The following is a 21,640-nucleotide window of genomic DNA, read 5'->3' as shown; positions in this document are numbered from 1 at the left end:
TCAGGTGGAAAAAACTTCTTGAGAGTTACATTGGTTGGAACATTTACATTCCACATATGTAACAAAAATATGGTCGGTAACAAAAAAGATGAAGCCAGTTTTTCAGCTCTGAAGATTCTCGATCACTAGTACACTAGTGATAGTGGTGTACTAGTGGTGCACTAGTGGTGCACTAGTACACTAGTGATAGTGGGGCAGATGAGGCTCCAAAATCAGACCCATTTTCTTTCCTCTCCCAACTAATCTGAAGAAGTTTCCTTGTGACTAGAGCCTCTGGAGTTTTTCCTTTGCAAAGTTAACCTGGCTGCACTTTAAATTTGGGCAAAAGGCAAACTTGGTGGACAGCGGTCAGGACGCGATTGTCTTGTATCTGGAGCAAGAGACGAAAGGGAAGAGAAAGGGGAAATATTTTGCTCCTCCCCGAGCACCATCCGTTGTATCCTGGCAGGAGTAGAATTACATTTAAAGCTCTCTCTTGCCTTTCCTCTCCAGAGCGCAAAGCCTCCATCTGCACAATCACCTCACGAGGTAGGTTAGAGTGAGAAAAAGCTACCTGTGTCTTTCCAAGATTGTCACAAAGCGTGAAGGGTTCTGTTTTCTATTAAAAAAAATAACTTTCAGCCTGATTAAACGCAGACCTCCTTTGAAAGACGGGCCACCAGTCAGGCGTTCACACGACACGCATTGGGCATCCAAAACCTATCCAAAGCGGCTGGGTTCTCGCGACCCCCCAACTTGCAACCAAGCGAGCCGGCATCTTCCCCGCAGATGCTGCCAGGGCTCTCCCCGATCTGCTTGAGCGCTGGGCGAACGCGCCCGGCGGCACCTTTCTCCGCCGGCCGGTTCCTAAGCGGCGGCGCAGCTGGCGCAGCTGGCGCAGCTGGCGCAGGGGCGCGCTTCCCTCGCCTTGGCGCTCGGGATCGCAGCCCGCGGGCGGCGCCTGGCGCTCGAAGAAGGCGGAGTCGCCCGGGGACGGACCCCATTGGCCGCGGCGCCCGGCCGAGTTGATATATGCCCGGCCAGAGCGCCTCGGCCGCTCAGCCTCGGGAGCGCAGGTCCGCGGGAGCGCTCGGAGATGCGGCGCGCCAGCCGAGACTACTCCAAGTACTTGCGCGGCGCCGAGGAGCTGGGCGCCGGCGCCGCCGGGCACGAGTGCGCCCCGCCAGCGCCGCCGCTGCTGCAGGCGCCCGGCGGCACGGCCACTCCGCCCCACTCCCCGTCCGCCTCGAGAGCCCTCCTAGCCGCGCTGGTCCTGCTGGGCCTCGGCCAGGTGATCTGCAGCGTGGCCTTGTTCCTCTACTTCAAAGCACAGGTGAGGGGCCGGGCCGGGTGGCTGGCCCGGCTGACCCCGAAAGTCTGGGGTCAGGTTGCCCAGGGGGCTCCCTGGTGCTGCGCTCGGTCGAGGGTCGCCATTCCTTTACGTTTCCCTAAGTGGATCTCCTCTGGCAGGTCCCCCCCCCCCGTTCTTTTTAAATCGGGGCAGATTAAATCAGAGATCATCACTCGGGCGCGGAAGCCCGCCTCTGCTTGCACACTTCGCCTCTGCTGGAGCCAGATTGGCGGCCCGCTGGCTGCGGGAGATGGCTTTTGTTTCCCGAGTCCTTCAGGATTCCGCACTTGCTCCAAACACACGAGCCAAGGCGACCTTCATTAGGGTCAGGGATGCAGAGCGCCTGGACTGACTGCTGGGCCGTGCTTGGTCTGCAAGACCGGGGCGTGCCCGTTAGAGATCAGCGAGGAGCCAGTGGCAGCTGGGGAGAGAGTTACCCCTGGCTGGAAAAGGTGGATTGGCACCCCCTGGCACGGTTCCCTCACTATGTCTGCTTTCTTTTGGATGCCACTTGAACTCAACTCACTCCAGAGACAGCTAAGTTTAGTAAACTGTGCCCCCGCACCCCCCCACCCCCGCCCACAGGTTAGGAAGAAAAGGAAAAGAAAAGTTGGAATCTCGTTATAGGCATTTGTGAAATGAAATGGGCACTCTGTCCAAGTAACCGAGGTGTGCATGTGGCAATGGGGTGATTAGATGGTGGATTTTCTTGTGATCTTCCTGGCCAGGTGAATGCTGATGTTGACAGGAGGCATCCGGTCCCAAGGTGTAAATTTTTTCTACTCCACTTGAAAACAAGGTAAAGGAGGACGGATTTTAGCCACACGGACTTAAGAAGGTGAAGGGTGTTTCCCCTCTCTTTCCTCTCTTTTTTAAGATAGATCAGTTTTATAACTTGATTAGAAAGTTCAGCATAGTTTGGATTGAGCAATGCAATTGAAAGGTATGGATTTTAAGGGATGTCAAGGTGGAGAGAGTTTGATGGAACCGTGGGTAACTTTATGGTGGTTTTGGGAAGCAAAAATAGCTGGTTCTGAAATGATGCGTACTAAACTCAGGTTCTGGATGGCAAGCCAGTGCTGTGGGTTTTTGGGGAGCAAAACCACATCCCCCTGGGATTCTAAAGAGGGGGACATTCTCCCCCCCCCCCAGGCAGGATCCCATTCTGGGCTGGGCTGCTGAGCCAACTGTGTCAATCGCTAATTTGATCAAGCTTGTCCATTGTAGTTGAGATACCTGGCAATTATTCGCACGCTCCCCACGCTGTTCCCCAAATGACTGAAACTCCATTCGTGTTGCTTTGTATTTCCATGGCTGTGTAAAGAGTTTGGCAGCCTGCTCCCCCATCCCCACTCTGAGAAATTGACAAATTTATGCTTGAGTCCAGCGCGTTGGAGTTTGTGTACTGAGGAATGGAAGATGTGATTTGGGGGAGACGTCCTCAGATCGAGATACACTCACTTGGGGAAATCACTGACTTGTTAGGACTGGCATCTGTTCAAAGTGTTTCTCTCCAAAAATTTGGCAAAGAGATAAATATTGTTGCTTCTGTGTGTCAAGGGATGCGAGAAATGTCTTAATCTTTCATTTTGGGAAAAGCAGGCCTCATTCTAGCGAACGAAGATGGTTTTATTGTGGGCAGCGCAATATACAGTATACACTAGATTTGAATTGCTAGGGGTGGAGAATTGGGGGGAGGAATCTCCAGTGTGGTTTATATTTTGGGTTGAAAAAAGACTTTGCTTTTTTCTTGGAAATTACCCTGTGCATTGGCTTTCTTGCTGTTTTGGCTCTGCTTTAAACAAAAGCCCCAAACCTTAAAAGGAAGTTGAAAGTTGATGTTCGCTGTTATTTCCTCCCCCCACCCCAGCAGAAAGCAGTGCTGAGATTAGGTTTCTCTTGTTCAGATATTTTTGAAAAAGAAAATAAAGTTTCTTGGTCATGCAGGCATTCATGTGTTAAAGACATGCCTGTGTGAATGTTCCAGATGAAATGAAAGGGTCAGGCTTTCCCCCTCAGCATGATAAATAGCACAGAAGCCTGTGCGGATTCTACCAAGGTGACTATTTCTGAGTTAAATCAATCTGGGAAAAAATGCATTTTTTAAATGCTGTTCGTATGCATAAGCACTGCATACTTCAAATTGCTCTTGCGTTTTCCCGCTGGAAGAACAGAATTCATTTCATTTTGCATTGCCTTATATTGTAGATTGTTCTTCTTTCAATCTTCTTTCTTTACTTTCCTAGCAGCAAAAAGCGAGCATAGTTCCGTTCTGTATATTTGCGGCGTGGCTAAACACAGAGTATTTTGTACAGCCCTGGTTGCCCCGTATAATCAAAACAAGGAACTGAAAAAGATGCAGAACAATTAGTTGGAACGTGCATCTGGTTGATGCAATAAAGCTGGATCCAAGCGCATCTTTTCACTTTCCGAAGTCAAGCCAAAGAAGCAGAGACAAAGGTTGATTATTGGAGTTGAAGTCAACTTCTGGTGATCATCAAAGAGGGGAAGACTAATTGAGGGGTATAGTTGCCAAGATAAAGCATGTTTGAAGGGCACTATCTAAGCAAGTCCAGCCTGAGACAAAGGAGAGTTGGTCTGAATGGGAGGGTGCACATGGTTTGCATGGTCCTAGCTTCAATTCCTCCCTGTCTAGGGAAAAAATAAGATTTTGGGGAATCATTTTAGTAGATCTTGGGCCAGGGAGCAGGGCATTAAGGGGGTCAGGAAAGGTTTAAGCAGTTCATAGGAATAGCCAAACCAGTCCATGGGAAGGGAGTTAAGGGAGGGCACACTTAACAGCCATGGCTTTGTTTGGGGCTAAACTGCAGAGGGATGTCATGGCTCTACAAAACCGGGTTGATCTAGAAACTCACATGGGGGTGAACAGGTGGACAGGAAAACAATCTGAGTAAGCTGATCTCCAGCTCTTTCCATGGGGGTGGTGATCCCAGTTGGGTCACTGTACATTTCTTCTCTTTTATTAACCCAAACCAAGGATGGAAATTGGGCAGCCCCATTGAGCACTAACATTTGGCTCAATGGGTCTGGCTTTGTATTCAAGATTAAGGGTGGGAATGGGCCCACCATGCCCCCAAATGGTTATTTGGGTGGTTGAGGTAATTTTAAAGATAGAGATGGGAGAGGCTTGTCTCCCCAAGGGTTTCCACTTTCCTTCTACACTCAAAACCATGAAACAAACAAATCAACAAGAAGGGTTAACTTTTATTTATTTGTTGGCTTTCTTCCAAGAGCAAAAGGTGGTGTGTGTGGCATTCCTTCCTCCCAACTTTTCTCCACAACAACACCTGTAAGGTAGGGTGGGCTGGGAAAGAATGATTGGCCCAAAGTCACCCAGTGAGCTTCTGTGGCTGAGGGTGGACCTGAACTGGGTCTCCCCATTCCTAGTCCAACATGTCAGTCATGTGGGTATCACTTCCTGTGACATCCTGACATCACTGGTTGATTCCCTGAGGCTCATTGGAGGATCCAGAGGTTGACCTTCTGTCCCCCACCTCTCAAACTTTGCCTACTGCTGGACAAGATGGACAAATCTCACTCATTATAAGGCAGTTTCTGAGTCACCTGCTTCCTAAGGTAACTGTTGGGGCAAGTCTAGCAAGGCTCTAATGTTGGGAAAGGTAGAAGGAAAGAGAAGTAGAGGACCACAAGCAGCAAGGTGGATGGACTCAGATACAGTGGTGATGGCACTATTGGAAGCCCTGAAGGACCAGGTCAGGGACAGATCATCATGGAGAAAATCTATATGTGTGGTCACTAAGAGTTGACACTGACTTGATGGCACATAATCAGTTAATCAATCTAGCAAGGAAATGTACTTCTTGTCCATTGCCTCAGTTCAAGAAGTGGCTGAAATTAAACCAGGCGAGATGGAGGAGCTGTTGGTAAGTAGAAAGTGAGGCTCTGGGGTTCTGAATAGTCCCTCATTCTGGAACTCTGCCTTGACCCCTCAGTGTCTTTGAATTTCCACTAGCAAGAAAAATAGTACCTCATGTCTCAGCTGTAATAGTTCCTTAGCCAGTTGGGCTGCTAATAGTTATCTAAAGCTTGACTGCATCCTGACACTGTACATGGGGATGCCCTTGAAGAGTATCTGGAACCTTCTATGGATGTTAGTTGCAATAGGTAGCAGCAAGCATATCATGCCCATGTTAAAAGATCTGCAGTGAATGCTAATTGATCTCCAGATACAATCTAAGGTTTTGGGTTTAACCTTTGAACTCTTAAATAGCTTAGGATCTTTCCAAGGTCTGTTGATCAGGCAGGTTGAAAGGGGTTGAGCTCAAACTTTGGGAGGAGTAGCATTCCTTGTGCTTTTAGAAAGGATGGAAGACCTTTTTACCCGACTATTTTATTTTCTATTGTTATTACGCACCTTGACTGTCCTAATGGACAGAAAACTGGAATATATATAACAAAATAACATAGATCAGTACATTTTAACATAGTGCATAAGTTAATAGGGCTGTGCATCCTTTGAAAAAAGATTTAAATAATGTGCTTTGGATCTTTCCCGAGCACAGCACCTCTTTGCTATTCATTAAAATAGACTTTTTTTCCCAGGCTCCTGCAGAAGCCTGAAAAAGTTGTGCTGCTTAATGAATAGCTCCCAGAGGTTCTGAAGAACTTCCTCTGAATTATTTTTGAACTGTGCATAGCCCAGTGTGTCAACTTATGGAAGCAAAACTAGCCACTAATTTAGGATTATAGTTGGCCAATTGTAAATTGTATGTTTTTTAAAAATGTAACTCTCCTTCAAGATGAATTTAACTGCTAGTGACTATATGGACATGTTTTCTTGGGAGCAACATAAAAGTGGCTTGCTATTGTCTTCTTCCAGGATATTTTTTCAACTTCCCAGTTTAGCTCAAAGTCCTCTGATTTCCTGGTTGTCTTCCACCCGAGTACAAACCAAGCCTGACCTTGGTTGCCTTTCTGAGATCAGCCAGGTTCACCCAGGTGCTGCTATCTCCTGGGTTCTTTGCATACGAGCAGTATTTAAATGGACAATCCCCTGGGAAGATGCACATCCAGCAAACAAGCTCTTCAGTTTTTAATTCAACTTTTTGCTGGATTCAAGTTCACTCACTGATAAACTGTCTAGACAAAAGCAAGTATACTTGTGGGCTTTGGTTTTACCACAGCCGGCTCACTTCTTGGAAAGTTGTGTGTTCTGCATGTGAACAAGCCAGATATTTCTTACTGGACTTAAAAATCAGCCACATTCAGTTCTTCTCTTTCGAAATGTTGGATAAGCTTCCCAGTGTCTTTCCAGTTTCCTTTGGTTTGTCTGCATTTCAGAGAATTTATGCGCTCGGAAGCATACCTATATATCCCAGATCGTTTCCTGGTCTTCTTTGTTAGGGTGGCAACCCGTAATACTTCTTAAATAGGCATCAGATAACCTACCCATCCGATAACTTTACCTCTGCAGGAGGGAGCCCGGTAATAAACTTCTTCAATCGAAAGCTGTGGTTGTGATCAAGTGCATCACTTACCTTCTGGAGAAAGAAAACTTGTCTGGCTGGAGAAAAATCTCTCCTGATAAGCAGGGAGTGGAAGGTCTACTCATCTGTAGGCCTCCTTTTTCCTTCTCCAATTTTTCTCCTGTCAGTTTGGAACTGGGCTTTGCTTCTGGCTGATGGTGTGGATTGGAATTCTGCTCAGCCACAGAACTGGAGATACATTGCTGATGAGTTGAAAGGATTTCCCAAGAAGATTACTGCATGACACACTTTGCCCTGGCTGAGCCTTGCTCAAAATTTCTTTACTTTTTTTATTTCTTCTTTCCCTCCACTGGCATCAACTCCAATAGTGTCTGTCTGTCTGTCTTTCTTTCTTTCTTTCTTTCTTTCTTTCTTTCTTTCTTTCTTTCTTTCTTTCTTTCTTTCTTTCTTTCTTTCTTTCTTTCTTTCTTTCTTTCTTTCTTTCCAAGGGGATGGGAATACAATTTACAGAGGGGTAAGCATGTTGAAGTAAAACCGAGAAAGGGTCTGGGGATGTCTTTATTTATTTATGTGTTAATCATATTTATATGGCCTTAGAAGTACCAGTTTATTGTGGTAGAAACTGTTATGGATCTCATGGTTTTTAGTCCCTATTGAAATCCTCCCTGCCCAGTCACTAGTTGGTTTTCCATTTCCTTAACCTTTATTTTTCTAACAACCGTTTGTAATGTATGGCTTTATTTGGCCACTGCAAACCACAATCTCTAATCTATAGTCCTCCTATCTTTTGGCCTCTCCACCATTGATTCCTTTTTCTTTCTCATCCACTGTCTCATTCTCCTGTCATTTTGGAATGCAAGCCTGAAGGTGGGGACAATCTCCCTTCCTCTTCCCCCTCATTCCTTCCTCCCTCCCTCCATCTCTGAGAGCTTCATGCAAAGTGTAGATGCAATCAGTCCATCAATAAAGCCATTTACCTAAAGCTTTGCACCACACCTACTTCTGTGTCTATGTCTTATGAGAGATTTACCAGCAAAATCAAACTTACAATTCCTCCCTGCCCTTGTTCCTTCACATGGTGTTTTCCTCAAATGTAAATAATACTAGTGTGGTTGAGTCTGATCTGCATAGTAAGTGCAAAAGAAGCACATTAGTTGATTTCACATAGGATGGTGCAATGCTCTTTCCAATCCTAGTTATCTGGAACAATTGATATGTTAGAAATGTGGTTCTGGTCTAAATCACTTCCAGGGTTCCTCTTTCTTTAGATGTGAGAAAGAGACAATTTGAAGACAACACTGTTAATAGCTGCTGCTAGACCTATTCACCATTAAAAGCTCTGATCTTTCCTAAAGGGAGATTTGGGGTTTTGTTTTTCCTGGGCTAGTGTTTCTCTGTGGCTTTGGGGTTAAACATGTATGACTTGAAAGGAGTTAGCTGTTTTTGAATAATTTATTCCAGATGGACCCTCACAGAATTTCTGAAGAGGATACCCACTGTTTAAGGTCCTTCTTGAGACTTCAGGGGAATGTAGATCTGCAAGAAACCACCTTGGCCAACCAAGAGACAAGGCTATTGTCTGAATCATGTCGAAGGATGAAGCAGGCTTTTCAGAGAGTAATGCAAAAGGTCAGTCTACTCCAGGGGTGCATCAAGCTTGGAATTTTGTGAAAGTTTCAGCGTTACCCCAGACCCTTTATGCAGTTACCATCACACAAAAGCCTCACATTGGAAATAAAGTATAAAGGATTTCCTTCTTTTGAGTGGAGTCTCGTGAACTGAGCGAATCAATGGAGAATATACTCTATTCTCTCCTCAAAATAAGGATGAAGCCATAGAGTGTTGGTTGTTGTAAAGGACTGACAAAAGCATCCTACACAAGTTATGAGTTAGTATTAACAGCAAGGAGAAAGTACATTTTGCACTAAAATTATGAACAGCTAATATAGATTTAAGATCTAAAGTAGGCTTACATTTTTCATGTGACTTAAGTAAATATGACTTCACATAACTTAAGTAAATAGATGTAGATCTCTGTGCATATCAAGTAGTAGGAACTTGGAACATTGTTCTATATTAGTTGGTTTTAAAGTACTGCAGTGCTAATTTTATGATGAACGCTTTGGAGTGATGTGTTTTGGATCCGTGGTTTATGGTTTGCTAATTATTTTTCAACTCTCACCCCTTCTTTGAAGCACTGTGGTAAATAAAGTGGGGGAAAAAGGGGAGGAAGAAAGAAATTTAAAAATGGTATGTATTTCATGTGTTGGAATGTGGAAGGGGCAGATGTGCAAATGGATTTGTATCAGATGTTCAGGTGAGATAATTGCACCACCAGTCAGGCGAGGTAAAAAAAAAAAAGTGAACTTGGTGGTCATGACTGTGTGATTGAAGCCCTTCCCTTTTTTACATGCATTAATACAAATAAAATACATGCTTTGGTCACAAGGTTGCAGATACCATCTTGGTTTTTTAACAAACCCCCCCCCCCCGACATTCCTAGCACCATCTTCCCAAGGATGCTGTTGGCATAAAAAGCCATAATGAAAGCTCAATTAGTCAATATATCAATCAATGTGTCACTCAAATTCCATTTATCATCTTGCTTGATGATCAGTTCTAAAGAACTTGAAAGTTGGAATGTTATTTTGTGATTCTGAATCGAAGCACCCTGATATGGATTAAGGAATCTTGAATATAATGGGCTTAATGTTGGTGCTTTGATTTAAAATGGAAAATTGCCCTAGGGACCTGCTCTGGATTACAACCCTCCCTGGTTTGGGTTTCAATATGCATTGGGTGAAGAACGCTTACCCTTCCTTTCCCAGCTACAACCTGTTCCAGTTGTGTTGAAATTTGGCTTGAAATTCAATGAAGACCTTCAAGGGCTTCTTTCCCAAACTTTTTTTCAAATTTGGTTGGGGTGTAAAGAGGGGACAGGAGGTCACTGGCATGGATCATGCATACCATGTTGGTTGCAGATCTCCCATCTCCATTCTGATTTAGGGTTCTGTCCAAATGATGCTCAAGAGAACTTCATATCTCTACAAGGATTTAAACCCACATTTTCTCATCCCAAACCTAATGCTCCAAACTGTTGCTCATATATACTTTCATTGGGCTTAATACAGAATCATTATCACTATGGAGATGAAAAAAAATCTAGGAATATATTGATCATGCTTCTGTTTGATTTCAGCTCCCTGTCCCCTAATCAGTGTTTTCTACAAGTTGTTTTCCAGAATATTGGAAAACTATGAATATTGAATATTCAGAAAGAAATAGAACACTTGACTCTCTCGTGTGTCCATTGAACTTCAGTTCTAATATTCTTTATGAACAATTTTGGAACTATCTACCCATTCATTAGCTGTTCTTCTGTATTTATAAGACAATAGGCTGTTTAGGGATATAAGCTTGTCTGTCAGGCTTATTTTTTAGATTTATTTTCCATTCCTTGTATACCACCATAACTGTCCATCTCCAGGCAGTTCACAAACTTGAGCCATAAAGCAGGAAAACCATAAAACCACATCATTGATTGATGGATTATGTGCCACTGAATTGTTCTCAAGCCTTAGTGACCACATAGATAGACTTTCTCCAGCATGATCTTGGTGCTTTAGGTCCCCAAACTCTGCACCCATCACTACTATAACTGAGTCCATCCGATTTGCTGCTGGTCGTCCTCTTCTTCTCTTTCCTTCCACCTTTCCCAAGATCATGGACTTCTGAAGGGAGCTAGATCTTTGCATATAATCACATTGGAACACTCATTAAAAAGATACAAAATTAAGATAACACACACACTGCCATACAGATGGCAGACAAAGCACAGATCTTAATCTCCAAATCTTTTAAACAGTTTTTTGTGGTGACAACCAAAGTAGAGGCTAGGTGAGTATTGGGTGGGGAAGCTTACTCTGTTGAGGAAACAATGGAGAAGCACTGCTTTTGTGCCTCTGCCCCCATTATCTTTTAGTGAGTATACTCAGAGCATCCTCTTGCAAGCAAAATGAACAGGTTGACCAAAAGATTCTTGTAGATATCCTTTGTAAGTTAAAATCAGTACCTGGAATTGAACTTGGAAATCTATTGGAAGCCCATGTAGTGTCTGCTGTATAGTGGTTCTACTACTAAACTATGTTTTGCCAGCCAATATGCAGACTGCTTCAATCTCCATCCATTGGATAAGGAACTTCGTGGCATCTTCATGGCATTTCATATTTTCCTTGAAAGCACCATTGCAACAAAAGCATCATACAGTTGGGAAGATTTCAAGGCAGGATCGCTTAAAAGAAGATGTTCTCTGCGTGTGTTCAGAAGAAGTCCTCTCAGCTCTTAGGTACCTGCCTCAAACCGAAAGTCTGATACTTTAGAGTCACAAACCACATTCATTTTAGAAAAATTTGCTACCAGATTGGCAGAAGAGAACTTGGCATCTGCCTCTAACCAAAAGCATCCTGTTTCGAGCACGATTCTCACAGGGTCTCTAATGAGGTTTCTTGAGAAGAAAGAGATGGGGTCACAGGAAGTGTGGCAACCTTCCTGTGGCAATATATTTTTCCTTCCAAAGGCAATATATTCCCAAAGTAGATAAGGCAGAGACTTCTTTAATTTCCTTTTAACTGCCTCTGAAGGGTTAGGTCTGTTCATTCATAAGAGAGGATTTTATGGCTGGTTCTTTAAATAATAGTCTTCTGAATCATTATTTATTGGGGAGCCAACCATGACTAGTACAAGCCCATTTAGCCTTTTTCAACATTGGCTGTCCTTGATCACAGCAGATCCTGAAAAATTGGCCACAGTAGGCTGAATTCACATGAAACCTCACCAAATATTGGGCAGGCATTATGACATTAACTCAGCTAACTATTCCGGAGTCTTTAGAGGGTTTGCTCTCTTACGCATCACTGCCTGTTTAGCTCTATTTAAATCTAATTATGATCTGATCTAAGGGTGCCTAAAGCTTGGCAGGGTACTAGACCCTTGTGTGGAAATCTCTTGGTTCATTTCCTTTTTTATTGCCGTGGAGGGATTCTCACATCCTCACAGTTCTGGTAATAAAAAATCTGGCAAGAGGTTTTAATTGCCCTAGTTCAGAGTTGTTTTTTTAAATCCTGCCAGGATTTTGCTGAAGAAAGAATGTTTAGTAGAGCTTTCTGCCGTGTAGAATTTTATTTATTTGTGGATCCACACAGGGTAAAATTGGATTTCTGTGATTGAAACATAGTCTCTTTCCCCCAAATGGATCTAATAAACTATGCTGGGGGTGGGGTGGGGGCTTTATAAGTGAGAGGAGAGAAGCACATTTAGCCACAGTTACCTTGGTGATAGGCCATGTCAGCCTTTCTGTCTTAAAAAAATACTCTTGGTTTTGTGAGTGCCTGGTCTACTGGCAGGGTGTGGCTGTTTTCCAAGCACAGATATTCCTGCATAACTGGAAACTGTGTCTGTGCTGTGCTACGCTGTGGCCTTTGCAACCCAAACCTTTTGGGGGTGCCCTGTTTAAAAGCCACTGAATGCAGATAGGGAGTTGGTCTTATTTGCAGCAACGTTGATACCTGTCGTTGATAGATAGACAGTTCCCTTAATCCAGTGTTGTCCAAACTTGGCCACTTTAAGATGAATGGACTTCAACTCCCAGAATTCTGGGAGTCCACTCATCTTAAAGTGGCCAAATTTGGACAACACTGCCTTAATCGAACTTAGAAGCCATAGGATGGGAATTATGGTTAGTCAATTTCAGCTACAAGGGAAACAGATTGGGAGAAGAATTCTCAGCGAGCATGAGGCGAAGAAAAGAAAAGCAATTCAGTGGAGCAGTAGAACTGGAAGACAGCTAATGGAAGATGTTCTGGCCTCTATGCAGTCCTCTGAAGGAGAGCAAATTCAAAGCGAGTTGGGAGGGGGGTCTCTTCCAGTTCTTAAATGGATTTGTGGAGCCACCTGGCTTGTACCAATTACAGTGACGCATAGACCAACAACCACACAGGCAGGCTGTTTAGTTCTCTGCTCACGTCAGTGGGCCTTATTTCCACTGAAACCTGAAGGCTACGGTGACAGTTTTCCTTCTTAGTTCTTGGCAAATGTGCGTAAAATCCCCAGCTCTTCAAATTTATTCAAACAATGTCAACAAATTATGTTTTTCTTCCTTTGCTGGTTTGATGACTTTTTGTGCAAGACCTTAGAAGGCCTTTTGCAAACCACATTCATCTCAGAGTAGTCTGCCATCACTTTGGCAGAAGAGAGTGTCGGATACGTTGGTCAGTTGATGGAGCACTTTCCACTCACCCTCGCCTTGGCAGCGATCCCAGGAGCTGTCAGCTCAGGGGAGCTCGGTCAGGTTTAGACTTGTCCTTGTGTTTGGCAACAAAACATTTCACCCGTTGTACCTCCAGCATGGCTTTTCATAAAGAAACATTTACGCATGCTGTAGAAGGATGCTTGACGTTGGGATTTTAGTGGTACTTATAGAATCTGACCGCGAATCTCTGGTCTTGTAGGCTTTATCTGTGGCTTAACTGAGGGTATGAAGTCAGTGTGTGACACCAAGGCCCATTTGTGACCTCCAGTTATCTTTTTCTCTCTCTCCCTTTCTGGAGATGAAGCAAAAATATCATCAAATAGATCTTGGAATGATAGAATTAGGGAAAGGAGCTGTTAAGGCCATCAAATCCAGCCCTGCTCAGTGCAGCAATCCAAATTAAAGCATCCTTGTCTGGCCTCTCCTTGATGAACCCATCCAGTGAAGGGGAACCCTTGGTAATTTTTCCACTATCAGGTTCCCAGTAATAATATTGGGAAGTTATTCCTTACATGCAGCTTTTATTTATTTATATATTTACAATCCAAGACCAAACTAACAAACATTAAAACATATACAACAGTTAACAGTGCATACATAAAGATTACATGAAAGCCCAAACCAATCAAAACTGTGAAGAAGGCGCCAGTCAATTGTAAACTAAGCTACAGATAGACATTTCACCAATACCCTTGATACATCTAAAACTTGGTGATTTGAAAGGAAAGAGGTGATCTCCTTGTTGTAAGGAAAATTAAGATTTCTAGTAACTGGCGTTACGAGTTCTAATTGCCATTGCAGATAAGGTGGATACTTTGATAGGACGTGAGATATGGATTCTCCTATAATTTAGCCCATGCTTACTGTCTTGCACTGTGAGGTGCTAGAGAACACATTTTGACCTTTCCCTGCATGACACCTGCTTGGATACTTGAAAATCACTCAGTCATTTCGGCAAGGCTACTTCAGGTTCAGCCCAAAGAACTCCCCGAGGCAGCGCAGATACAGTTCTGTTGCATTTATTAGCTTCCACTTCAAGACAGAATCTCTCCAGACTCAATCTAAACTTCCCAAGCCAGCAAGCCAAAACACCGTGAATTCCTTAGGGTGGTGCCAGTCTCATCTTCTTAAACTTCCCATGCTCCTATTGAGGGCTAAGGGAATGCTTATCTCCTCGAGCGCGGCCTTCATCCAACCATTCCTTCACAGCTACCCAGTTGCCTCAGTCTCCCCTTGGAGGACAGTAGATAAAGAATGGGATAGCTGAAAATGTCCTTATTTGAAAACCACAACAACAGAGCAATGAGAACCTGAGGGCCTTTGGGATAGTCAGAGGACATGAAGTCAGTAAAGACACCTCAGCTATGACCTCCTTGTAGTTTAGGATTAGGGCTAACATCTACACTGCAAAGAGTCTTCAGGGCAGCTCAAATGTTTCTTCCAGATATTGATAGAACATGGAAGAGCTGTCACAGATTGAGCTGCATGGTGCTCTTGTTGGTGTCATTGCACATTGTAGCCATATCCTGACAGAAATATTTTCCTGCAGTCCACCCATTGTGGACTGTGAAACATGGGCTATCAACCTATACAACTGTATGCACATATTGCTGCTGGACATGAGGAGATATTGCGGTTCATTCTGCACTGTGTTGCATCAATATGCTCTCTGGGTAGCTCTGAAAGGTTTCCCCAAGGGGCCTCCTCAGATACCCTTTCAAAAAGCGTATGTGGAAGTTTGTGCAAACCACCTTTTTAGCTGGTTCACAAGAAGCTCATCTCAGCGTTTTAAGCCATACATGCCTTCCTTTGCATGTTTGTCTCTAGGGTGACAAGATCCCAAGAAGGGGATTAGAAATCCAATATTCTTGATTGCTTAGAAAAAGGAGTGTTGACAGCTGCAACTTGTTATGCAGTACTAAGAAATATCTGCTGAAAGGAATAACCTCTTTTACATCATTATGTAAGATGGAGGAGAACCATCCTTTTTTGCCTCTGGACCTACTCTTAAAAAGGAAAGAGAAAAAAACCTTAAGCCCAAAAGTAAAATTGCAGTGAGGTGTTGTGAATTAATGAATCTCAATACTGGAAGTTTTTTATGATTGGAATTTTGCAGGCACCTTGATAAAGCTTATTTTGTGGTCATTTTTTCATCGTTAGCTATAATGCCAACATTTATTTTAGTAGTTGCTTTCAATTCACTGGACCATTTTCCGTGGCTTGATAGTGAATGTTCTCAAAGCTTTATGCTTTCTTTTCAGTTTCCTTCCTGACTGGCAGAGCTAGAAACCAGTCGATTTCCTGCAAGATAATGATTTTGATCTTTTTCTTAGCATTAATCTCATCAGTGTTTCCCAGCATTCTCTCTGGGTTGTGCTTAGACAATGAGGGACTGAAAACTGCACACCCACATATATTTGGAAGATTACAAGGTGAAGGGCATAGAAAGATTGTGTCTTTAATCTCACTCCCAAAATTGTCACTCCTTCTTTCATGCTTTGGGTTATAGACCTCTTTTTCTTAGAAGTACTCTTCCAGAAATTGCTGTCCCTCATTAATTACATTCTAGATCCTGAGGGATCTTCCATGAGAATGAGAATCTTCCCTGCTTCAGAAGTCATGGAGAACATGATGATGGTGATGCGTGTTTGGACCTAAGGCTAAATGCAGATCCTGTTCAGTATGATGATGTCACCACAGCTGTGGGCTTATAATGTTTTGAAACTAGAAGAGGAAGTCACTGGGCACATGGATGAAATTTCAGTGGGATTGTTGGACATAATGTGTAGATCTCTGCTAAACCGTGATGCAAAATTTGATGCTGCGTAGTTCTGTGCCCTGTGAAATACAACTTCTAAACTCAGTGTAGGCAAAGTCATGTGGGTTTCTGGTTGCACTACAAGTTGAGGGAAGTGGGGCAGATGATTCTGACGTAAGGCTCCTCATAAGCACTTTTGTCCTCATAGCTGCTCGTAACTACAAAGCACATGTGAAGTACTGTGGGAGCATAAAACCTTGGGATTTAAAAATCCAGACTTACCAGTGACTGAATGTGATTTGCAGCTTGGCATGAACTTGGTAACATTTGCCATTAAATAGAGCCACTGAAGAGGCATAAGCAACGTTGTCTTTCCAGATGTTAAGGATTTCAATGCCCAGCAATTCCACCTAAGGCATTATGGGAATTGTAGCCCAAACCATCTAGAAAGCAGATCTTATCTATCCTGGAGTAGATCATGCATCAGGTTTACCTACAATCACACTCCTTAGTACTAAGAGCATTTTTTTCCCCCTTTTAGGAGGTCCAGCGACTGAGTGTTGGAAAGGACCAGTCAAGATTGGAGAAATGTAAGTGCTACTTTCTGGCTAGGAATCTTTAGCTCAGGGAAGATTTCAGTGCTGATTTTAACATGATGTTTTTCCGATAGCAACAATGGGAGCATCATCGTCAGATTCACCCAAGAAAACCAAACCTGAGAAAGCTCCATTTGCACATCTTATAATTGATGGCCACAATATTCCAGCTGGTAAGTTCATTTTTAAACATTTACCGCTTTACCATACAGCAGTGTTGTCCAAACTTGGCCACTTTAAGATGAGTGGACTTCAACTCCCAGAATTCCCCAGCCAGCATGGCTGGCTGGGGAATTCTGGGAGTTGAAGTCCACTCATCTTAAAGTGGCCAAGTTTGGACAACACTGCCATACAGCTTAGAGTTAGAAGCGAGACATTTTGCTGTTTTACTTTCATTGACTATGATGTCCAAATTGGGCAATTATATATATTTTTTAAAATTATAATTATTACATTTTTAAAAAATTATACTTATTACATATTTTAAAACAATATTAGGAATAAGCGCTATAGAGAAAATCAGGCACAGATACTGAAATACAGATGGATAAACAACAAATCTTAAGTATCATTAAACTAAGGTAGTCCAATACGTCATTTCCACATACCATTAGAGCTTGCTCTCTAAATTGAAGGATCACAATTATCTTCTGCCACTGAAGGCCTCTAGGAGGCCTTTGTTTCTGGACTGGTGAACTGAGCAGATGGAAGAGAAAAGGAGGGAATCAACCCTAAGTTGTACTTTGCCTATACAACTGGAGGTGTAAAGTAAGCTAGTGATAGGAACTACTGTGCTGAATCTGAGCCAAGGTATAAATAAGTCAGCAATTGCAACTTTTATATTTGGGAAGCTTCTAGTTTGACAGCTTAGTTCAGCCTTGTCCTTGAATACCTCCCCCCCACCAACCCACCCAAAAACTCAGCAAGAGCTGTGCATCCTGATCCCAGACTGGCTTTTCTGACCTTGTGAAAGGGAGCAGCAGAGTTCCAGCTTGGCTTCCCAGCATCTGGAAGACAGAGTGGGGAAAGGTGCATTCTCTTGGGGGAAGGTGGCACGATGGCTGAAATTGAGCTTTAGGGTCTCGAGAACAGGTTTTGACTGCTATGGGGCAGTCCCCTTCAGTTAGTGGCTGCTTTGGGGATACAACCAATTATGAAACCTCAATTTACTAGAAAGCTCCCTGTCATAGTTTTTAGTCTTTTTCCTATCTTCGTCCTTTTTCCGGACAGGTAGACACACTTTTATATTAAGCTCTGGGTCACAGCCATCCTTCCTTTGGGGCTCAGAGTCATTCTTGGAAAAAATGGAGCTGGAAGTTGGCCCTTGGCTTTGCAACATACCAGCTTTTGATTTTATTTTATTTTTAATTAAACCTGTTTTTTAAGTGTAGAAAGTTGGTGATAATGGGGAGGGAACCTGATAGCTGCCAAGGGGGATGATCAAGGGTTGAGGCCGTTTTTGCTTGCCTGCATGCCCTCTCTTGCCCTCTCCAATTTAATGATATTTTCCCTGACGATTTCCAAAGATGACTGCAGGTACAGAGTTGGGGAACTCTGTTCCCAAATGCCCAGCTGATGTCTGATCTGGGGCCATGCAGGTTATTGGAAATGGTATAAAGTGATCCACAGCCAAACTAAGTTTTGGCTGAGCTAAGAGCTGGCACTCAACTTTCTTCCATCCCTTGCTTATGTTTTTGGTAAAGAGAACGATCAAAAGATGGCCGATATCATTTCCAAAACTTGCTCCAACTTAGGGCTGCCAAGATATTCCCATGCTTCTGTTTGCTATTCATCCCTAAAGAGGAAGCAAATATTTTCTTTATTTCTTCTCTTTTCTTCTTAGGCACCGGAAAAGTGAACCTTACGTGTTGGCATCATGACAAAGGCTGGGCCAACGTTCTGAATATGACCTTCAGTGATGGCAAACTAATAGCCAATCATGATGGCTTTTACTACCTATATGCCAACGTGTGCTTCAGGCACCATGAGACGTTGGGAAACCTAACTGGCCAAACGCTGCAGCTGATGGTGTATGTGATCAAAACAGATGTTAAAAGGCGAAACTCCGTCATTCTGATGAAAGGTGGAAGTACCAAGAATTGGTCAGGCGATTCTGAATTTCATTTTTTCTCGGTAAATGTCGGAGGGTTTTTTAAATTGAAGTCTGGCGAAATTGTAAGCATCCAGGTCTCCTACCCTTCCTTGCTGGATCATTCCCCAGAAGGAACTTACTTTGGGGCTTTTAAAATAAGAGATAGCGATTGAGTGTACGATTTTTTAAAAGGGAAAATGTGGTATTTATTCAACTGGGTTAGATTAATGGAGGATATAATTAACAGCTTGTGGGGCCAGTTGTATATGAATGAGATTTCCTGGGCAGCTTTACCCACTCCTCAGTTTCAAAATCTGCTCGTAATGTTAGGATCGTTCAGCTGCAATATTTAATTCAAACATTTTTGTGGTGATCTGGCCTGTGGACTGAGACGCTACAGGGCTATGAATTGGCAATTCATTCAGAATGGCATTTAAACTATTGGTTATAAAAACACTTTGAAAAGCTAGACCACTTTTGTATCATCCAGGAAATCAAGAGTTGGATCCAGAAGACATTAGTACTATGTAGCTGCTGTTGAATTCTGTAAAAAATAAGGTCCCACTGATTTTAACAGAAACTAACTTCCTTAAAACTTCCTTAAAAGCTAAAAATGTTAACTGTGCTTCCCACATGACAGATCTGACTGGATTAAGTGAACATTTCTGAACAAAATTGCTTGGGATTGCACTGTTAGTTTGGATCTAACCCTTGTGTATTTTTGCATTTTTTTAAAAAAAAATAGTAATTTTGACCCAATTTTGAGGGAAGACTCACAAGGTATGCCTTTTAAATTTTGTTTTATATGTTATTCAATAAAGCAACCTATGCACTGATACAACTTAGCCATACATTTTTAACTAAAACTGAGGGGGAATAAAGAAAACATAAATAAGTTTAGGGGGGATTTTAGAATTTTTAATATGGAACTGTCACTTTCTGAATGACAAAATGTCTTATTTTTTCCAATTTTTCTGCAGGCAGAATTGCATCTTAAGCGTCTTATATTTTTGCCTTCATCTATTTCTATTATCCCTCACTCCCACTGGGGCCTATGTAGAATCCTAAGATTCTTTTATTGTAGATTTTTGGCACTGAATTTGTCCCATACAGTTTGTGATATGGTACACAATTCTACTGACTACAGTATAAAGGTGCTTTTCTTTTTTGAATATGATGTCAGCAGCGAAAGGCAAGTGTGGGCTTGTTTGCTGCATGAAAAGATGGCAATTCTGAGAATTGATTCACAAATGATGTTGCTTAGATTTGAGATTTTTCTTTGGAGGAATGTCCATTCCATTGATGTCAATATGAACTCAATTAAATGAACTTAGTCTAGATTCAGCCCTTAAGGAGTGTTTGGAAATATATTTGTTGTTTTCCAAGAACTGGGTTTAGCATCCTTATTGTTCAACAGTGCAGCAGTATAATAGCAATTTAAATAAAACTTTATAATGTGGGGAATGACAGTGGCACAGTCATTCATACAGTGTCTTCATTGTGAGAAGATGGAGGTCCTGTCATAAAATTAGTGGCCGTGAAGGAAAGTTCTTCATTACCATCAAATCAGATTCATAAATTTGATGTGCAGATGTTACAGCAGAGTTGGGCAAGTGGCGGGAATGATTTGGATTGCTCCCCCCTCTTTTTAAGGCTTCTGATCAGTTTGCATCCTTTGAGTGGTGATCATCTCCCCTTTTAATGTACCTTTGGATGTCGTGGAGTTTACTGCAAAATGTATGAGGGATTCCTCAGACTGAGACTGAATCAGGAATAACAAGCATCAGCCCCAGATTGATGCTCGTTGTCCCTGGCCTTTGTGTGGGAGGTAAGAGAATTAAAAAGGAGGCCCATTGCTGGATTGAAAATGATTGGATTGTTGTAGCATTTGAACCCAGCAAAGGGAAACTTAAGCTATCCTTGACTAAGGCAAGCCAGCTTAACTATGAGGAGGACAAGCCGTCCCACAAGAACACTTTCAGCCCTTCTACATGAGGAGTTGAAATTTTCATGTTTGCTTCTTCACATGGAAAGGTAGGCAGGTCTCAGCTTATCTGTACTAAATATGAACTGGTCATTGAACTGTACAATTGGTCCACTTTGAAGTCTCCAGCAAAAAATACTGTTGATACACCATTTACACACCACTCAAAAGAGACAATAAAAAAAGCTAAGAAGGAAACAAAAGACCAGAACCCATTCTCTCCAGCAGCCAACATCCAGATAAGCAGGGATTAACACCAGAGAAACAATCAAGCATAAAACAATACCCTAATTAAGGAACTACCAAGGAGAAAACCACACACCCCCAACACTGGCAGGGCAAGCTACTGTATATAAACAGGGAGCAAACTCCACACTCACTAGCACTGATGATGTTACCTAGTTGGGTCATGAAATGTCTGCAAGCAAACAACGAAGCTCAGGGAGCACCAAGGACTCCACAGTTCAACCCTGAGCTACAGATATTCACTTCTATTGCAAAAAATACTGTTCTCATACATGCCTCCCACTAAGATCAGAGATTGAATCTAGGACTTTCTGCTTTCAAAACATTTTCTAGATCTTGAGAATCGTTGGATTTTTCTGCATTCATGCTTCTGGAAAACCTCTTCCAGTGTAGTGACACTGAACCTTCATAATGACAACCTTTTTAGTCATTAGTTGACAAATGATTTCAGATTGGCATGATTTCTTAAATTGTTCATTAAGCTTGGCTCTTCACTCTGTGGAAGTTGTTTTGCCATAGAAAGCTGCACTAAGCCTTTCAAGCTGAAAGGCACAATCTGTTAATCAATTCTCAGCATTGTTTTGTCATGCCAGAACTTGCAAATACCTGTGTTTCCAAAAAGGCGAAAATGGATATTTTTATATTCTGTAAGATCAAGGTATATTTTAGATGTAAGTTTTTATGTGAAAAATCCTGTAATTTATGTTTGTCCTAAAGTATTTGATACAAAATATTTAAAATCTTAGTGTCTGTATATTGTTGGAAATGTTTGTACAGAAACGGATTTACTGGTGCACTTTTAAGCCCACTAGGGAAAACTGCAGCTAAAATGACCATTTGCCACTAGCAAATGTGATCT

The 21,640-nt window shown here is 42.6% G+C and overlaps 1 protein-coding gene across 1 annotated transcript; it reads left to right on the top strand.

The window, feature by feature from the left end:
* The first annotated feature begins 1,075 nt into the window (after nt 1–1,075).
* On the top strand, nt 1,076–19,475 carry TNFSF11 (TNF superfamily member 11). The gene is made up of 5 exons (XM_088139581.1): nt 1,076–1,312; nt 8,260–8,427; nt 16,405–16,453; nt 16,534–16,632; nt 18,303–19,475. Exons 1-5 carry the CDS (start codon nt 1,076–1,078, stop codon nt 18,722–18,724), a joined length of 975 nt encoding a protein of 324 aa, XP_087995707.1. The 3' UTR covers nt 18,725–19,475.
* The last annotated feature ends 2,165 nt before the right edge of the window (nt 19,476–21,640 follow it).

Source organism: Python bivittatus, unplaced genomic scaffold (assembly GCF_059951505.1).
Source record: "Python bivittatus isolate LINGU-HERP-01145 unplaced genomic scaffold, Pbiv_v1 ctg000210_np1212, whole genome shotgun sequence".
In the NCBI taxonomy this organism is placed as follows: domain Eukaryota; kingdom Metazoa; phylum Chordata; class Lepidosauria; order Squamata; family Pythonidae; genus Python; species Python bivittatus.
Note: the sequence above shows the minus strand (reverse complement) of the source record. Positions and strands in the feature narration are given on the sequence as shown.

Bases quoted from the DNA above. Each gene is read 5' to 3' on its own strand.
- TNFSF11 (XM_088139581.1), top strand. From the start codon at position 1,076: ATGCGGCGCGCCAGCCGAGACTACTCCAAGTACTTGCGCGGCGCCGAG. The intron at 8,428-16,404 runs GTCAGTCTACTC...TCCCCCTTTTAG, and splicing joins TTCAGAGAGTAATGCAAAAG to GAGGTCCAGCGACTGAGTGT. The intron at 16,633-18,302 runs GTAAGTTCATTT...TTTTCTTCTTAG, and splicing joins TGGCCACAATATTCCAGCTG to GCACCGGAAAAGTGAACCTT.